This window comes from Cyprinus carpio, chromosome B11 (genome assembly GCF_018340385.1).
Source record: "Cyprinus carpio isolate SPL01 chromosome B11, ASM1834038v1, whole genome shotgun sequence".
In the NCBI taxonomy this organism is placed as follows: domain Eukaryota; kingdom Metazoa; phylum Chordata; class Actinopteri; order Cypriniformes; family Cyprinidae; genus Cyprinus; species Cyprinus carpio.
Window position 1 is genome coordinate 14,144,408 of NC_056607.1, and position 16,129 is coordinate 14,160,536.

Sequence of the window (16,129 nt, forward strand, 5' to 3'; positions counted from 1 at the left end):
CTTCAAGACGTCAGCGGCTATTCAGCGCTCATAAACCCGCCGAGAGCCGTCTCATCTCGGCCAGATCTTCTGGAATTTGCCACTAAATCTAGTGGGTAGTCTTTGGTCTCATTAATCTGTTATTTTTTCCAGAGCAAATAGTTTTGGCTAAGGGCAAAAACTCATCACGTTAAAATGTGTAACTTCAATGCTCTATTTCAGAGCGCTGCCTTTGTACTTTAGACTGCATTGCCTCGCAACTTTTAGGATAACTTTTAGAATAAATATTGTGCCTCTTGCCAATATGCATTACAGCCATATCTCATGGCTTCTCAATGCCTATATTTAAAAATATAAACAAAAAATATATAAAGCATATATATATTATTATTTGATGTTTTAAAGACATACGGTAAAGACGTGTTTGATTTTCATACTAAATTTCCTTTAACATGGATGTTTATTAATATTTCCATGAACTTCATGGGATGATCCAAATGTACATGACATAGACTCAGAAATGACATATGGTAGCTTCTAAATGTCTCAATGATTTCATGATCGGTAATTAAGCTAATCATTTTGCAGCCAAAACTGGTAATTAAGCTAATCATTTTGCAGCCAAAACCCGCAATGTTTTTTATTTTATTATTCATATATATATATATATATATATATATATATATATATATATATATATATATATATATATATATATATATATATGAATAATAAAATAAAAAACATTGCGGGTAACACTAATAATAGTTTATTCCCAAACCCATTTTAAAAGTAGCGTTAGTAATATTTTATTGTACTTTGTGTTACTTTTAAGTATCAGGTGAATGAATTAGCTTCATAATGGTGTAGAGTGTGATGGAGTGATTTGACAACAAAAATGACACACAGTTATTATATTATTTGTATTTTATTATTTGCATCTACCATTATTTTTTCAGAGCTCTCCACAACCTAATCGAAACAGAGCTGTGACCCATTTTTTGGTCATGACCCACAAGTTGAGAAACCCTGTTGTATATCATTGGTATCCCACCCCCACCAGCCCTTTACAGGGGCTCCATCTGTTGTCCTGACAACAAAGTTTGTCCACTGAAGAATCTGTCCCATTGAAACAGTAAATCAGCTTGTGTGAGAATGAGAAAATTAAAATAGATTTGTGAAATAAATAGTGGAAGTAATGTAATAATAATACTGAAAAGACAGTGTCTTTCTTTTGGAAAAGAACCTACACTCAGGCTAACTTCTGCTTTTTAAAATCAGTTGCACAGATATTCTCTCACAGTTTCATAGAAGTTGGAGGAGGTGCGGCAGCAGTTGTTAAAGGGGATTCGGATTGGCTGACGTGTTTGAGAGCAAGACACATGTCATGAGTGAATGCTGCACTCCCCACCTCTTATTGTGAAGTGTCTGGAGACTGGGTTTATTCGGGCAATGTGTGTGTGTGACACAGAGCAACAAGAAGACCAGAGAACAGAAATATAGCAAACAGAAGTACAGATGCTTTACTGTGTTTGTCAGTTCTACATGGACTTTTGAATGGGATTTATGAACTGACTGATCATAAGATTCATATCTCGGAGATGGAGGTCAGTATTGTTCATTCTAAATTAACTTTACATTTCTTTAGGTGCATCTTCAGACCCTGAATGAACTAGTAACATTAAGTGATTTCTCAGAGGAAGCCATACTAGCCTGCTGTCAGTGTTTCAAAAAGGAACCGTTTCTCTTGAACAATAGTTTTATTTGTTGTTGTTTTTTTGTTTGCTGACAACCAACTGCAGGGATTTTACCATTCAGATGTGGTGTCAGCTCTAACCCTTGCCCTCACCGCCTGAGCCTCGTATAGACTAAATTTGCAGGTGCTTTGTAACATGATACAGCTAACCCTGAGAGTGAGAGGAAGAGAATGGCACTTTATGGCTGCCGTTAACATGCTCTCTTCTTTTGGAACTAGGGTTGAGTTGGATTGGCGAGGTTACAGGAAACTTTAATTATTATAGATGCACATTAGCTTTTTTACTTTTCAAGTCCCATCTCTATATGAGTAAATGTTTCTGTGGTTATCTGATGCTAATGAACTGCTGAACTTTATTTGTCACAACCAAAACCTTGGCTGTGGTTTACACCTTTATATGTCTTTGCTTATAATTCCAAAGCCAGTCAGATCAGATATTGCACATCACATGTGACAAAATATTTATATGTTTAACCAATGTGATGTATCAAGATTGATATATTATGTCTATTTCTATATCCAGCTGGGTTCAGTTGACTAGATTGGTCCGGACAGGAATTGATTTTAGGATAGAGTGCAGAAAAGCTTATGTCTAAATGAGTGATCTACTGTACTTACTCCTGATCTGCTTTGACATATTGATGTGGTTTGTATACCTGTAGATCAACAAATGCTGAAATATAAGCCTCGATACTCTCTAGTGATCTAATTGGTCACTTTAGGATTCAGGATTCTTTGTTGATGGATACAGTTTCTTTAATCATTTGATGAACAGCATCTCTTTGGAATCTTGAAATCGTTTGTGACATGTCTTTACTGCCACTTTAGATCAACTAAATGGATCCTTGTGAATTTTCCAAAAAGAAAAACCTTTAATTTTTGCTACATACAAGTTTCTTTGACATTTGACCTTTTGCCCATTTCTGTGATCCTCCTTACATCAAGTATTTTAATCATCTGCGATGTGGTGTGACATATTAGTGACAAATTCACACCCACAGACTGGCCTGGTTCCGCTCACCCACACTTCTAACAAGACATAGGGAGTAGACTTATCTTTGGAGAACTTCTGTTTTCTGTTTCCTTCGATCAGAACTCATTGAACAAAAAAATAGATGTTATAAGGTTACATTTTTTATGTTATATCTCACTGTATTTATTACATGTTAAATATAGAAGCGTTTTAAAATGTATGTTTACATCTGTAACTAAATTTATTGTAACAACTAAAACGTACTTGATGAATTAGGCGGAAAAAATCTACAAACACTCTGCTATAGGAAGACGTCAAAATGTGGTAACAATGTATGCATACAAGTAGAAGACATGAAGGGTCAGGAAATATAGTATGTATAGTCTGCAAAATAGTCTCTTCGTTAGGCTTCATAAACCCTCAGCCTTTATTTGCAATATATCATAATCATCTAGCATAATCTGCTGCTTGTCTTTACATTCAATTGTCTAATCGTTGTATTGCATAGATGCATTACATTTCCTGTGGTGCATCCATTTCAAAACACTCACATTTCTAAAAGGGGAACTTGTAGCTACTGATGGGATGATTACACTTACTCGTATAGCATATCTAAACATCATTCAGTCATTATTATCTCCTATATCCTCCCTGGAAAAATGAAGGAAAAAAGTAAACAGAGCCATGAGAATCAATGGGTCCCAGGAAGTCATCTCTAAGAAACAAGAGGTCTGTGTATGATATCATCATTGTTGTGACACAGGAAATACCAAAGAAGTTTAAGTTGGACAATTTTTATACAGTGGGTGGGTGTTGGATCCTGAATGGGTTCCATCAGAACGAAAGTTCAAACAGCTGATAAAAACATCACAGTAATCCAGTAATCACGTCACATTAAAAAAATGGGCATATTGGTCAGAAAGTCCTTGCTGTCAGTTCTTCAATTCAGTAAGCTGCAAAGTAAACCAGACCTAATGGCTATGTTTTTTTTATTTTTTTTATCGTCTATACCTGCTATATTGTCTGTATTTTGGCTCACTACACCAAAAGAACAAATAGTTGAGTTGCTTCTTGTTAACTACTCTCCAGTGCATGGGAGAGAGTGGGATAAAGTTGTCACTTCTAAAAAGCCTTTAAACTATGAGATGGGGTTGGAAAGCAAGTGGAATTTTTCTTGGGTACACTATTTGCATGAAGCACATCTCAGATGGCCTACATCGGTGCATACTCGTGCACTCACTCAGTGTGGGAAAGTCTAATATATCATCTTAACAAGGCAGTTTCCTGTCCCTGTGAAGAGAGATGCTCATTGCCTGAGCCAGTGTCCCTGTGAGCACGCTATAAATATTTATGTCAAAGCAATCCTCTCACTCCAAAAATATTCTTCCTTTGGAAATATGGAACACTTTGTCTCATCAACAGCTTCTCTGCCATCTCAAATATGTGTGCAGTTATCCAATTAAAGGGATAGTTTACTTACTTTCTTTCTTTAGAGTACAAAAAGTGGAAATTGTGGGAAAAGTGCAGTTTCTGTGTGGTTTTGTCCATACGCTGCAATGAGGGCCAAGGTTGTTTTGGAACTCAGTGACTATCATTGTATGGACAAAAATGTTTTTCTTTTGTGGGTTCATGAAAATTTTATTAGAAAGTGCTAATGATGAAAAGATCTGACGTCTGTGTTTTTGTCATTCTTTGCATAGCAAGCCTTTTTGCCTTGTACATAGAATCCTCTGCTGAGGAGTGCTGACACTGGGGTTTTGTACTTTCATGGTTAGGTTGAAGGGTTAAAGTGAATGGGAAGCTCTTTTACACACTAAATACACATTTTGCAGAAGTGTGAACACATTCTTACTGTAAAAGCTTACACTTATGGATCACTTTTCCGACACTTAACAACTACACTTGTTCATAGGAATATATGTAGTTCTCTGAAGTAATGAATCTTAATTTTATTCAATTTTTTCATGTTTTTGAAAGCCTGATAGTCACCAAAATATATAAAAGATATATTTTTAATTCAAAAAAATTGCTCCTAAGGTATTCTAGTGAATCGTGCAATACATTTTATATTGATAAAATGCTTAAAATCTAGAAATTATCATGTGAAAGCACAGAATGGCATATCACAGTTTTCATCCCGTATGTGCAGAGAGAGAGACATGAAGGAGAGAGACAGCTGCTTCTTGAGAGCTGAGGCCAGCTGTCCCAGTCTGATCTGCACAAGCAGGCGTGTGCTGGAATCCCAGCTGAATTTGACCTCCTCTCTCACTGTACACACGCGCATACTCCAAACGCAAACTTTTACACACTCAGCAATCTTCCTTTAAGACACGTGTGTGTTTGTACAGACCAGGGGCAAATTCACTAGTCACACCATTTCAGCACAGAGTATTTGAGCACCAAATGTTGCTGGTTGGACTGTTTATCTGTAGTGAACAGTGTTCCAACCATTTTTTTTTTTTTTGCAGAAATATGTTAATAAGTGTGAAAACATACCATAATTTATGTGCTACCAGACTCACAAAGCAGAATTGCAAAAATAATGCTTTTCTTGAAAAGTCTACCATCTTCCATTAGCTGGGGCAAACGGATAGCCCCGCCCCAAACTCACACCATTGGTTGAGCCAGTGTTAATATACGTCTCAAATAGAGTTTTGACCTACCAACCTACAAAATACATACTTATATACTGTAAAATATATACATATATATTGCCTATATGTATATATACACACACACACATTTACTTATTTTAAGTTGTATTGGAGTACACTTCCAAAAAAAAAAAAAAAAAAAAAAAAAAAAAAAAAGTCATGTTAAATTCTATGTGTTACTTTATGCTTCTTCGTATCCAGTAAAATTGACCATTTCTGAATGAAAATTGTTTCAAAGTAAATCGTAAACCATTTTTCAGTGTGGTTGTTTCTGCATATTCAGTAACCCAATTTAAAAAAAAAAAAAAAAAAAAGTACATAAAATCAATAATTGAAATTCAGTGTCACAACACATAACAGGAACTGAGGAGCGAGGAGATGAGGAATATACTAACACAGTCTTTAATCCAGGGAACATTAACACTGGAAACAGCAGGGAACACATCAACATAACAATCAGTAAACCCGACAGAGACAAAATGCAAAAGCACAGACTTATTACCAGGGATAATTAATAAGCACAAGTGACAGGAATCATAATCAAACTAAACGAGAAAAGGAACATGACCAAATAAGGAAACACAGGAAGGCACATAAGCAAAACGCATAAAAATCACAAACCAGAGTCTGACATTACTCCCCACTCCAGGAAGGCACGTCCGGTGCCGTACAACATCCAATGGGGAGGGCGCTCTGGAGACCTCTAAGAGCAGGGTTACTAGACGGAAGGCCTCCCTTTCTGGGAACCATGGCGGAGCCGACAGCTCTGGGTGCCATGGCGGAGTAGGGAACACAGAGGCTATGGTGGTGCAGGCAGTTCAGGGGGCCATAGCAGAGTAGCCTCTACGGCTGGAGCCCTACTACACCCCCCCCAAAAAAAATATACTTGGGGACGCTTACGGGTTCCGAGGCCATCCTCCACACAGGTGACAGGAATCATAATCAAACTAAACAAGAAAAGGAACATGACCAAATAAGGAAACACAGGAAGGCACACACAAAATCACGAGTCTGATACATTCATTGTATTACAAGTACTCTTTTCAGTGTAAATTCAGTGATTCTTTTCTATCCATATTAGGCATATTGTGTTATTGTATACGTTCTGAAAACTCTGCTGTTTTTCTGTTGTAGTTAGCATTGTGCTATATAAAACAAACAACTGAAATGGCCCTAAACCACAAGAAATTCATATCCTATTATTTTGTATGCTAGCAAAACCACCTCATGCCATGTCTACTATTAAAGTAAGCTAGGTGCAGCTCGGGTTGGTGCCCTCTTTTGCAACACACACAAAGTTCTCATGCACACACAAAGCATGCTGGGACTGGCCCTGGTGTGCTTTGGTCTGTGTGGATCATTGTAGGAGGGTCTGCGGTTTGTTGTGGTCAGCGTGCATTAACCAGAGCCCGCGTTGCAATCGACTGGAGGACTTGAGAGCGGAACTGATGCTCAGTATGTCAGCCATGTGGGCTGAATAGAGGCTTTGTCACAGAGGACCCGTCCATGAGCCATTTAAGGCAGCGCTTGCATCCGTCTCTTATCAGCGGAGAGTGGAGCTTTGAGGAAGGAAGGCTGGCGTGTCGGGGAAGAGGATATGGAGTGGGGGGGCTGAACATCAGCTACTGCACACACATGAATACACATGCACACATGTGCAAATTACATTGAAGAGCTGGTGATCACCTGTTTCTGCAGACAGCTCTTCAATTTAGTAGTTATATTTAAGTCTTAGGTGGGGTTGTGAGTCAGTCACAACCCACCAAATTTTTTTTTTTTTTTTTTTTTTTTTTTTTTTTTTTTTAAGGAATATTCTGGTAAATGAAAATCAATGTCTGTTTACAGCACCTGTAAATATTTTTCACTTTTCACTTTTTTAATGTGTGAATTAAAAGGATTGGATTAAATGTATTAAGATTTATAATAGAATAAGATTTATAATAGAATAATTTCTAAAATACTGTTTGTATATTATTTTGAATATTTTACTCAGAAATATATATAATAAAATAAATTATTTGTTCCCTATATCTATATATATATAGAGGCCTATATACTGTATATACAGGGTTAGGGTTAGGTGATTTAGAGTTGATTTAGACAAATCAAATAATACATGTTTTACTGAATTCATTGAAGCAACTAACTTTAACAAAACATTCATGCATATATTGTGCCCAAATGAAATGTTTTTACACACAGCATGGTAAATGTCACATACTGTAGTTTAAAAAAAGAGGAAAGATTGAGTGTATTCGGACAATATTGTGTAATCAGATTTGCATGACTTTACATTTAATGAAAAACTGCTTATAAACTTTGACAGTTTCATTGGTTTTGCTTTGCTTTATGTTGTATGTATGTATTTTTTTTATTTAACTGAGAATAAGGCTAAGTGACTGATAAACAGATTTCTGATCACTAACAGTTCATGTTCATGAAAAGTATTCTTCTATTATGCTCCAGTGCCGTTTAATTTTAAGCATGTGCACTGTTGCTGCTGAGGAATTTGTGAGCACATGGAATGGGTTTAAAGGGACGTGTGCACATAGTAGAAGCGTGTGTGTGTGCATGTGTGTGTGGTAATGTGTGCTGAATGAGAGGCTCTCCAGATGTCACCCGCATCAAATCTCTTATTTACTGTATGATTTACAGGTGCATGGGTTTGTGTGTCTGAGGGCCTGTTATAAACAACCGTACAGACAACTGAAGCACCTGAGCATCAAACCCCGGAACTACTGTCGATTCACAGACAAACTTTATTTGAATGGATTCATTGTTCACAATGTTTCCCACTGTTAAACAGTCTAGACCAGAATTTTCTAAAGAATACTGTTGGAGGAAGTGAAAACCAAGCATAGAGGAAGCCATTTCATCCATTCACCTGTCTCTGGACATCCACATTCTCAGTTATAGTACTCAATATTACAAAAACGTGCAAAAAATGAATGCAATCAAACAAGGTTCAGGAAATCTTTTGGTCATTCATGTTTTATTTTTACACAAACACACAGATGTATTCTTGGGTTCTGTACATTTTTTTTTAATATATTAAAAAAAAAAAAAAAGTATCTTATGCTCACCAAGGCTGAATTTATTTAATCAAAAATATAGTATTAACAGTAATATTGTGAAATACTATTACAATTTAAAATAACTGTTTACTATTTTAATATATTTTAAGATGTATTTATTCCTGTGATGGCAAAGCTGAATATTCAGCAGTTATTACTCCAGTCTACAGTGTCACATGATCCTTCAGAAATGCTTTTTTGGTGTGCGAGACATTTTACTGATGATCTTCTGTAACATTTAACCTATTTACTGTCACTTTTGATCAATTTTAATGTGTTCTTGCTGAATAAAAATATTATTTTTCTTAAAAAAATATGTACCCCAAACTTTTGTATTTATAGACAGAACAAAACCACATTATCAGAGCTTACAGTATACCATGATAATGGCAGTATATTTTAATAATACAAAGAAAAAAAAGTCTCAGAGGACATCTAGGAAACAAGGTCACAGGGATTCTTTCAGCAAAGATACGAAGATGTGCCTAGTTACACAAAGGCCCATTATCCATGTCACACAAGGCCATTGTTTGTTAAAATCCAATCCCAAGAAACCCCTGCCATCCATGGTGATCCTTCATTGTGTGTCATTGTCATTACGTGTCTTCTTCTAACCAGTAGCTGTCTTTAGAGAGCCTTCTCTCACATCTTCTGTCTTCTGTTTCCTTCAGAAGCTGTTTGCCAAAGCTCTTTATGACAACACAGCCGAAACCGAGGATGAACTGGCCTTTAGCAAGGGTGACATCATCATTGTGCTGGAGAAGAACGTGGCTGAGAGCACCGGCTGGTGGAAGTGTGCTCTTCATGGACGTCAGGGCCTGGCACCAGCAAACCGCCTGGCTCCGCTTTCCTCAGCAGAGGCTGAGAAACATTGTATGAACTTGGGTACAGAGAGGGACTACTCGAGCAACCACTGCCAACAGAACATCTATCAGACTCCAAAAGCTAGCAGGCCACCAGTGATTCCGATTTATGAAGAAATGAGTACAATATATAAAGTGCCCCCTCAAGCTGCCTCTTCACAAGATAAGCACACGACACAATTGGATCTAGAAGGAACCAGGCCTTCTCATGACGTAAGTCTCTCACTGGAGCAACAGCACATTTTCCATCAGTAGCTGTTTTTTTCTGCACCCAAATAATCTGTTGATAATCAGATTGATGGCTCAATCAGATTGAGATGCCTTCATGTAAACACCTAAATAAATCCAACTAAACTTGATCCGAATTCATTTTTCAATTGGATTGAAACAGGTGGTGCAGACCTCAAATCATCTGATCAACAGGAAAAAAATTCAGATTATTCATAATCTGACTATTCAGATTCAGGTTTCAAAAATACCTATCAGATTTTAAAATACCTGGCATGTAATGTACAGTGCTGTGCTGCATATGCGTACATACATTTAAAATATATATGAATTGGATTGCAAAGTGTAGGGTTCATATAAACAGAACTTTAAGAATCCGGAATCGGATTGGATTTATTTAGTTATTTAAAAAACATTGACAGCCAATCAGAATACATTTGACTCAAGTATTTAAAGTGGCAGACAACATATTAACAGCGCTTATAATGAACTATGTTTTTGTCCATTGCTGTGGACTGTAAAGTTATTGGACCTTTACACGTGATTCACTAAATATTCCATGAAATGTCAATAGCTAGTCATTCCAAAATATAAAAGGGAGAACTGAATGTGTAGGTGATTCAGTAGACTATATGTTCAACTGAGGCTAACAATGAGCAATGTCTCAGAAACCCCTGCTGGCAAAGAGTTCACAGATGGGGACCAGGGGCCTCTCTCTGTGGGGACAGGTATGCAGCACAGGGGCTTTATGAGCTTGTAAAAGAGTAGCAAAGACAGAATTCAGACACCACTAACTACAACCAGAAGATCTATGGCTGGGGACCCGTTGGGGGGGGTTGGAGATAGGAGGGGGGGGGGGGGAAGTGTCTGTGCAAGTTACTGTGTAATAGGTGAAGTAGCTGGGTTCACATGTTGCCCATTTCCCCTCCAGCTTTAGGAAGAAATGTTTACGGTAGCAGCTTATGTGTAGCATGGCTTCAATTAGAAAACCGGGTTAATTGGGCAGGCACACAGTAAAGTGTACAGCACTTTAAAGGATCCTGTGTCACTTTAAGAAGTGGGCCATGTTGTCATCTAGATTATTCCAATTTTTGCTTGTTTAGTATAGTGTCTATACTTACACTTTTTATCTTTTCAGACTTTAACAGCCAGAGTTGGTACAGAAATATATGATGTCCCAAGCCTGGTGAAAAAACCCTCCTTGTTCAGAGTAAGTCCTCTTGAGTTTTTGTTTGTTTGTTTTTGGGTTGTTCAGTAGCCCAGGGGTTTACAGTTGAGGTCATGGGACACCTAGAGGTCTGCAAGAGGGCCTGCAGAAAAACTGAGAGAGAGAAAAAAAGAGCTAAACAGAAGCACAATGTAGAAATGATCAATGATTATAGAATAAATTTGTACTTATGCACTATTTATTTTATTGACAGACATTGTTTGATCAGTTTAAATACACAGCATAAATAAAAAACAAATGGGGGTCCTTGGCATTGAAAAGTTTAAAAACTCTTGCACTAGTCATTTTTGATTATTCAGTGAAAAGACTGAGAAGATTGTGAAATAATCTGCAAATGATATTTATCAAACTAAGCATCATGAATTGTGTAACTTTTCTTTTAAAGTCATCTACACTGCAGCATTTGGAAGGGAATACATCAGTGACATCAAACACAGACTTTCATAATAGATATGAACTGTTGCACAGTGCGAGATGTGCGACTGCAACCAAGAAAAAAGTAAGCATGGTAACGCTACAGCAACTCATACAAACACATTAAAACTGTCTTCACTAATGGAACTCTGATTCAGTACAGAAGCTGAATCGAATCAATTTGTGAACTATTTCTAAGTGAAATATGCTATTTATTTGCTTCTTTTTTAGGTCGCCATATTACCCCCAATGACTTCCCAAGACCCCAATTATGACGTCCCAGTGCCCTCCATCAGTGAGGATATTAAAAAGCCTCTATGTGATTATACTACCATGCCAAAACCCTGTAAGTCTGAATGGATTTATGACGTGCCTGTTTTCCCCCAAAAACAAGGATGTGAACCCAAAACTATGAATTCAAACAAGCCGCTTTATGACACTTTGCCAAATCACAGCTGGCCTGAAAACAGGCATGGCCCCATCCAGCCCCTCTATGACATCCCTAAACCGAGCACTGCAGTGGTGCAGTCTTGTACAGATACTGGGAATGCAACAAATTCATGCATCTACGATGTCCCACCTTGCCTTAAACAAACAGAGAGCCCTGTAGTGTTACCCAGAAAGCAAAGCCCTCCTGAAACAGACTCTAAAAAGACCCATGAATCTCTTGAGTACAGTGATAAACCTGGACCCATGTATGACCAACATCACCGTTGGCCCTTGAGGGGCAGAACAGTGTCCAGGCAGCCTGTGGATGAGACGATTAGAAGGGACGATGAGGACAACAAAGACCACCAGAGGAGCTCAACAGTGTCCACCTCCTCCACAGCTTCCAGTTCTTCCAGGAGCTCATGCGACTCTTTCATGCTGAGTTCTCCTGAACCTGAGCCCTTGCGTGAGGTCACACTTTCACAGGAGGAAGCCAGCAACAGGTTGCTTGAGCTGCAAGAAGCAGTGTGCCAATCTGTGCCCAAGCTTATGCTGTTCGTCAGCAGCCAGTGGAGAACCAAAGAGCATCTGAGTCAGCACCTCCATCAGATCCACATGGCCACGGAAGACGTGACTGACTCTGTCACCTGCTTCTTGAACTTCGCCTTGGATGTCAGAGGTAACGCACAGCGACTGACAGACCTCAACCTGCGGACCAGGCTTCTGAAGCAGCTCTCCATCGTTGAAGACTCGGGCTTGATCCTTCAGCAGGCTGCAAGGACTCTGCGAGATCTGGGCTGGCTACTAGATACGCTAGCTCAGGATGACAGCCAGCCACAGACGCCTGACGACTTGGAGCGCTTTGTTATGGTGGCTCGAACCATACCAGAGGATGTGAAGAGGCTGGTATCCATCCTGAATGCAAATGGAAAGCTTCTTTTCAGAGTCCGGGCTAAGGAACCAGAAGTGGTGGAGAATATACGCCCGTCTGAAAGGAGAAGTCACAGAAAAAGTGAACCAATGGTAGACTCAGGAATAGATGAAAGTGACTATGTACAACTTCAGGTAGGCAAATCACACCATAATTCTTTTCATGTTATGACCTATTACTGATAAATGGTTGATATTAAATGTTCATGAATATAGAAAAAGTCTGCACACCTGTGCTCCAAAAATACAAAAATTTAATAACAGACTATTACATAGGTTTTGATCATGCAGGCTCTTCTTCAGACAATTAAAGGTTTTAACCCACATGCCTTTATACAACAGGCAATTGATCATGTTAAACATTTAAATTCAATATTAAATCTTAATAAATTGGAAAATGAAAAATAAGATGCTAACAAAAATTTAAATAGTTTAAATGCGGAAAAGTGCATTTATAAATATGAAATATTTATAAATATTAAATTTTTTAGTATTATTAATTTTTTTTTGACGTGTTAATGACGGCAAAGTTAATCTAAATGTAAAAATAGAAGAAATTAACATGCATGTTTGAGAAAATATTATTGTTTTAATCTCTAATATCTGCAGTGATAAATGATATGGTACTGGTATATCTTGTATCCTTGCATGTGCATTTTTATAAGCATTAATTAGTATTATCTGTATACACAACCATTCAAAAGTTGGGGGTTGGTAATACTTTTTAAAATGTTTTTGGAAAAAAGTTCTTATGCTCCCCTAGGTTGCATTTATTTTATCCATTAACAATAATATTGAGAAATGTTGTTACAATTTAAAAGAACTGTAATATGTTTTAATATATTTGAAAATTAGTGCCGTCAAACGATGAATCGCGTCCAAAATAAAAGTTTTTGTTTACATAATATATGTATGCCTACTGCGTTTATTTATTATGTATATATAAACACACACATTTAGTATATATTTTGAAAATATTTACACGTATATACATTTATAAATTTATATTATTGTATTTTATATTATATATAAATATTTTATATATAAACATATTTTTCTTAAATATATAAATGCATGTGTTTGTATTTATATATACATAATACCTATACACAGTACACACTCATATATTATGTAAACATAATGCGATTAATTGTTTGACAGCACTATTAAAAATATTCCTGTGTAATGCAAAGCTGAATTCAGTATCACATGATCCTTCAGAAATCATTATAATGTGCTGGTTTGCTGCTTAAGAAACATTTCTTATGATTACCATTTGAAAAATATTTTTTTTTATAACATTATAAATGTCTTTACAGTTACATTTGATCAATATGATGTTTTGTTGCTTAAGAATTAAGTATTCATTCATTTCTGACTCCAGACTTTTGACTGGTTGTGTAATGTTTAGTAAATTATGCAAGACATGAACAATAATACTGTTTTAACCAATACTATTGCTTTTCAACAGACAAAGACAGAGTTCGACCAACAACCAAAGCCAGCAAAAAGCAGTTTTAAATCGAAGAAGAATGGTGATAGCTTGAAAAAACAGGTAAAAAAATTTTTTTAAAAAAAGCTCACTGTATTGCATTAACTCATTGATTTGACACTCTAATCATTTTATTACTCATTGTGTCTTCAAAAGGTTTCCAAATCACAGTCCATTAACCCCTGCAGTCCACTCCAGACCCCCATCTCTGACCACTGCCGGCTGTATTTTGGAGCTATTCAGAAGGCCATCACCGTGTTTATAAGTAGCCTGAATGATGGACAGCCCCCTGAAACGTTCATCTCCCACAGCAAGCTGGTCATCATGGTGGGCCAAAGACTCGTGAACACTCTGTGTAGTGAAGCTAAAAATCGAGAGGCCAGCAGGGAAATGTTGTCTATGAGCAATCAGCTGTGTGCCCATCTCAAGCAACTGGCCATGGTGACCAAGAAGGCAGCTTTGAACTTCCCTGACAAACTGGCTCTCCAGGAGGTGCAGGACATTGCCAGAGAGCTGGCTCAAAAGGCACAACACTTCAGAGTATCACTGGACGACTGAGCAGCAGTTTGCCATCTGTTTGCCCAGTTTATCGTGTGGAGGTGGTCTGGTGAAGACAACATGGTATTTGTGAAATATCTCAATTTGTGTGATTTGTATGTGAGTGTAAACTAGCCACCCTTAAAACAAGCTCCTTTTTTTGTTCAACCTGTTAGTCTGGATGAGGAGGCAGTGTTAAAGGTTACAAAGGGAAAACTTTTAATTATAACCTCAAATAACAACATGGTGTGTGCAAATACCAGTTAAGGTGTTTACATATAGATATTAAAAGTCTGTTGCAATCAGGTTTGGCTGTCACAGTTAAAAAATGTATATATCCGATAAAAGAACATTGTTTGAAGTGTTTGCATGGACTTACAGTATGTCGTTGTTGGGTTATTATGCGATCTCTGTGTCATTGTGCATGTAAACACATGAAGACAAAGCAGAAAACGTGCTAGTTGCTGTGCAGATGTTAAAGTAACAGTTCACCCAAAAATGGAAATTCTGTCATAGAATGTTAATTTTTGGATAAACTGCTCTTTTTAAAAACAGCAATACAGTAACAGTCTTAAACATGATCTGGGCATCTATTAGTCTTATTCTTTGTGGTGTTCTCATTCTGCCAAACCTCATATTGCACTTTTATAATGCCCGACACTGTATAAAGATTTTTGGTCGTAATAAATAGACAAAATGTATGTAGATGACTATATTATGTGTCTGAAAATTCAGTGTTTGAGCAAAATGTAAATATTTCCTCAATACAATGAATGTTCATTTTTTTGTATAATTTGTCAGTGTTCTAGTTTTCAATATTCACACACTGTGAGAATATAGAATTCTGTTTTTTTCACATATAATTATGTCTGTGAAAATATTTCTTCTAGACACAAATAAAATGTTAATTATCAACAGTTTTTTGACTGTTTATAAGACTGTTTATGTCTTATGTGATAGCATAGTAGTTAAAGGGATAGTTCACACAAAAGAAATAAAGTATAACTGTCTTTCTCCTGTGGAACATAAAAGAAGATATAACAACATAAGAATTACTAGATGTGTTAGATCAAATATCTGATCATGAATGTGCAAAATTGTCTGTTAATGATAACTGTTGAATTCTAATGTCAAATATAAATAACCCACTGGCGTCCTCTATGGACTGAAACTTGGAAAACATTTAGTTTTACTGTACCCAACCAGACCAGCAACCAACAGATGGACCCCAAGTATTAAAAAGCTATTAATTTTAAAACCATTAACTAATAACAATGGATCCTTACTTAGAACGTTAAAAGAAAGTTAATAGTTATTTAGAAATTTCACAATTACACGACTAAAATGTCCAGTACTTAAATGGAAGAATATAGAAGTTGCTAATTCTAGTTTTACTAGCTAACTTTAAAATGGTTTTGAGAAATAAATATTTTTAAAACAGTTATGAGTCATTTTATGATAGTGAGAGTATCATAACATGCAACAGTTCTCCCAGCGAACCGCGCCCACTGAACTCCAGACTCCTCCTCGGTGTGACTGTACGTGCCCTGCGTCTCTGCGCTCCTCTCTTTC

General features: G+C 36.9%; 1 protein-coding gene across 2 annotated transcripts; it reads left to right on the plus strand.

The window, feature by feature from the left end:
• Positions 1-1,389: 1,389 nt before the first annotated feature.
• On the plus strand, positions 1,390-15,477 carry cass4 (Cas scaffold protein family member 4). 2 transcript variants are annotated; one of them, XM_019067620.2, is made up of 7 exons: positions 1,390-1,586; positions 9,111-9,512; positions 10,666-10,737; positions 11,141-11,254; positions 11,401-12,663; positions 14,000-14,083; positions 14,177-15,477. In XM_019067620.2, the coding sequence occupies exons 1-7, from the start codon at positions 1,581-1,583 to the stop codon at positions 14,576-14,578; spliced, it is 2,343 nt and encodes a 780-aa protein (XP_018923165.2). In that variant the 5' UTR covers positions 1,390-1,580; the 3' UTR covers positions 14,579-15,477. The 2 variants fall into 2 exon arrangements, with proteins under 2 accessions (XP_018923165.2, XP_018923164.2); XM_019067619.2 differs by having other exon boundaries at positions 1,391-1,586; positions 9,108-9,512.
• The last annotated feature ends 652 nt before the right edge of the window (positions 15,478-16,129 follow it).

What these genes read in the sequence shown, in the direction of transcription:
- cass4 (XM_019067619.2), top strand. An exon ending in AAAAACCCTCCTTGTTCAGA is followed by an intron (nt 10,738 to 11,140) that starts GTAAGTCCTCTT and finishes TTTCTTTTAAAG; the next exon opens with TCATCTACACTGCAGCATTT. An exon ending in GTGACTATGTACAACTTCAG is followed by an intron (nt 12,664 to 13,999) that starts GTAGGCAAATCA and finishes GCTTTTCAACAG; the next exon opens with ACAAAGACAGAGTTCGACCA.